The sequence below is a fragment of the Aureococcus anophagefferens genome (assembly GCF_000186865.1).
Source record: "Aureococcus anophagefferens unplaced genomic scaffold AURANscaffold_46, whole genome shotgun sequence".
NCBI lineage: Eukaryota > Pelagophyceae > Pelagomonadales > Pelagomonadaceae > Aureococcus > Aureococcus anophagefferens.
In genome coordinates, this window is record NW_008705601.1 from 137,338 (window position 1) to 139,993 (window position 2,656).

At 51.4% G+C, this 2,656-nt stretch overlaps 1 protein-coding gene across 1 annotated transcript; it reads right to left on the reverse strand.

Moving 5' to 3' along the window:
* Positions 1-677: 677 nt before the first annotated feature.
* On the reverse strand, positions 678-1,745 carry AURANDRAFT_67706 (hypothetical protein; the record flags this gene model as incomplete). The annotated part of the gene is made up of 6 exons (XM_009043239.1): positions 678-780; positions 820-880; positions 966-1,018; positions 1,076-1,101; positions 1,416-1,575; positions 1,654-1,745. The coding sequence occupies 6 exons, from the start codon at positions 1,743-1,745 to the stop codon at positions 678-680; spliced, it is 495 nt and encodes a 164-aa protein (XP_009041487.1).
* Positions 1,746-2,656: the final 911 nt, after the last annotated feature.

A 2,656-nucleotide genomic window follows, 5' to 3' on the forward strand; every position in this document is an offset into this window, starting at 1 on the left:
AGCGTTTCCCTCGACACAGCCTGCTCTTCGCAACTGGTCGCCATTCATCTCGCTTCTGCTACCTTGAAACACGGCGAATGTTGAGGGGGCATAGCCTCGGGGGTTGGGCTTCTCGGACCAATATTTACTTGTGCTTNTGCTAGGCAGGGCATGCTCTCCATGTTTGGCCGATGTCACACCTTTGATGGCAGAGGAGACGGGTACTGTCGGGGCGAAGGCTGTGTCACGGTCGTCCTAGATGAGGCCGGGGGAGGATGAGCTTTCTGTGAGGTCTGCGCGACATTGGTTTAGAGTGATGGACCGAGTGCCAGTTTGATGGCTCCGAATGGATCAGCGTAACAACGGCTCATCAGCGCGGTGTCACTCCGGGCAGGGGTATGAGGCAATCATTCTATTCTTGAAGCACACGGCACAGGGACCGCGCTAGGAGACCCCATTGAAGTCGGTGCTGCTGTCGGTGCACTGCGTAAATCCGGAACTGAGGTTCCGTGCACATCACTCAAGGCAAATATGGGCCATCTCGAGGCTGTCGCAGGTGGCGCTGGGGCTGTTTCGGTGGTCGTGGCGTCACTCCCAACTGGCTGGATTGTTTCCAACGCACAGGTTCGAAGGCTGAATCCTCATTTGATTACAATCATTGGAGACACACTTCAAGCGGTTATTGACATCTTTCCATCTCACTCGGGACTCTTCATCGGTCGACTCACTTCATTAGGGGCTACCGGGACCATCGCGCACAGCGCATTTGCAACTTCATCATTATTCTTGTGCTCTAGTTTTCTAGAAAGACAAGAAGCAACTTTGAATCATTCTTTATACAGAACAGAGGCTGTTAGAGGTACGAGAGTATCCAACAGTGCTATGTTTGAATCAAAGCTCCCTATGTAAATCCAGATAATTTCAGATGCGTAGATCAAAGAGGGGTTTCTTTCGGCCCTCGCTTGGATCACATTTTAGGATCACACGGTCGGCATCATCCTCTTTCCGAGCGTGGGCTACGTCGAAATTGCCACCACACCTAGTCAGTGGGCACAGGTGCTTACTAGCACATATTTTGTGCGACCCTGTTACGTACAGAATTTTTCTACCATGGGCTGCACTCTGTGACATTGAAGATGAGTCGGTGGGGAGTTCATGATCGAAAGCTCAATTGATTTGAAGAGGAGGATTTTTTGGGGCCACACCGTTGGAGCCCACCACGAGGAAGCCTTCGCCATGCTTCACCCACGACTCTGCGGTATTGCGCGATCATCTGTTGCTCGGATGATCTCAAGATATAACTGTATCGAGAGCACAGGCCCGGCTTGTTACTCTACGACCTCAGGGAGGAGACCCGCCCTGGGAAGGACACACAGAAAAACTCTGGATGGTCGAACCAGGACGGGCAAGCTGCGAATACCTGAGAGCCATGAAACATGAGATGTAGCCGTCTGGATACCCCCGACGAAGTCAAGGGACGTGTAGCTATGTCGGTGCGTAAATGCACGACGGGACCAGTCCTGTCGTGTTTTCCAACGATTCTGGAGGGCTTCCCAAGCCAAGCCAAGCGGCACACAGGCTAGTTCCTGTCCCCACCTGCACTCTCGATGGCCCCAAATTTAAGATTCTGTTCTCGTAGCTCCTAGGAGCATCGGCGGCCGACGATCAAAAGACCTTGAAGGAATGGCTTGGTCCAGTTGCATTTTACTACCCCGGACCACAGATGCGTTTACTTGACTCGTGTAGGGTCGGAACAGAGAGGTCATCACCAGATTTGACAGTGAGATCTAAATTTACTAAAACAAAGGGATGATCGATTCTGAGCAGGCCAACGTGGGCAAGCTAGCGTGCCAGCCGATATCCAACTTGAACGACACGCCGTTTGCATCGGCACACCATGCGTTGTGTAAGCGGCACAGTCTCCTTGGACGTGCTTGGGCAACGAAGCGCACCGTGCTTGCGTTTCGCGCTTTCATCAAGAGCGCCGCCATAGCAAGTACAATGGCACCAATCTATCAATCATGTAGCTCAAGGGGACTATTCCAGAGGTCTCGGATGCAACCCACAGGCTGGCGGGCGCGAGAGATACCTCAAGTGTTGCCACAAGTAGTCAGGTGCATTTGATTAGTAATGGGAACTGAACTTTCCGTGGACGCCCCACTGATGATGGCTGCTGGAATCGACTCCCTTGGTGCTACCGAAATGCAAGAGAAGCTAAGCGAAAGATTTAGTCTCGTGCTCCCGACCACACTACTCTTTGACTATCCATCGATTAAGGGAATTGCATCTTTTTTGGTTGAGAGGAGTACTGGTTGGGGCGGAGCTCTGGCAACAGAGACGGCTCTTTCAGCCAAAGAAGAAACAATCATCAACGTGAAAGGGCATCGCCCATCGCCGGAAATGTGGTCGAACAGGATTCTCTCGAAATGGTGAGTAGCAGCAAGTACGATAAGATTTATCTATTTGCATATCAAACTGGGTGGCAAGGTGACAAGGTTTGTCTCCATGCGCGAGCTTGTGATCCGGACCTTGGTCACGGCTTCCGATGTTCCCATTCTTTGATGGGCTGCTACTCGAAACAATGCAGAGAACTATGGATCGTTTCTTCTAAGTCAACTTCAAGTGGATTTTTAGTCATTCGATATTTCCCCACATCAAGCACAACAAGCTGACCCTA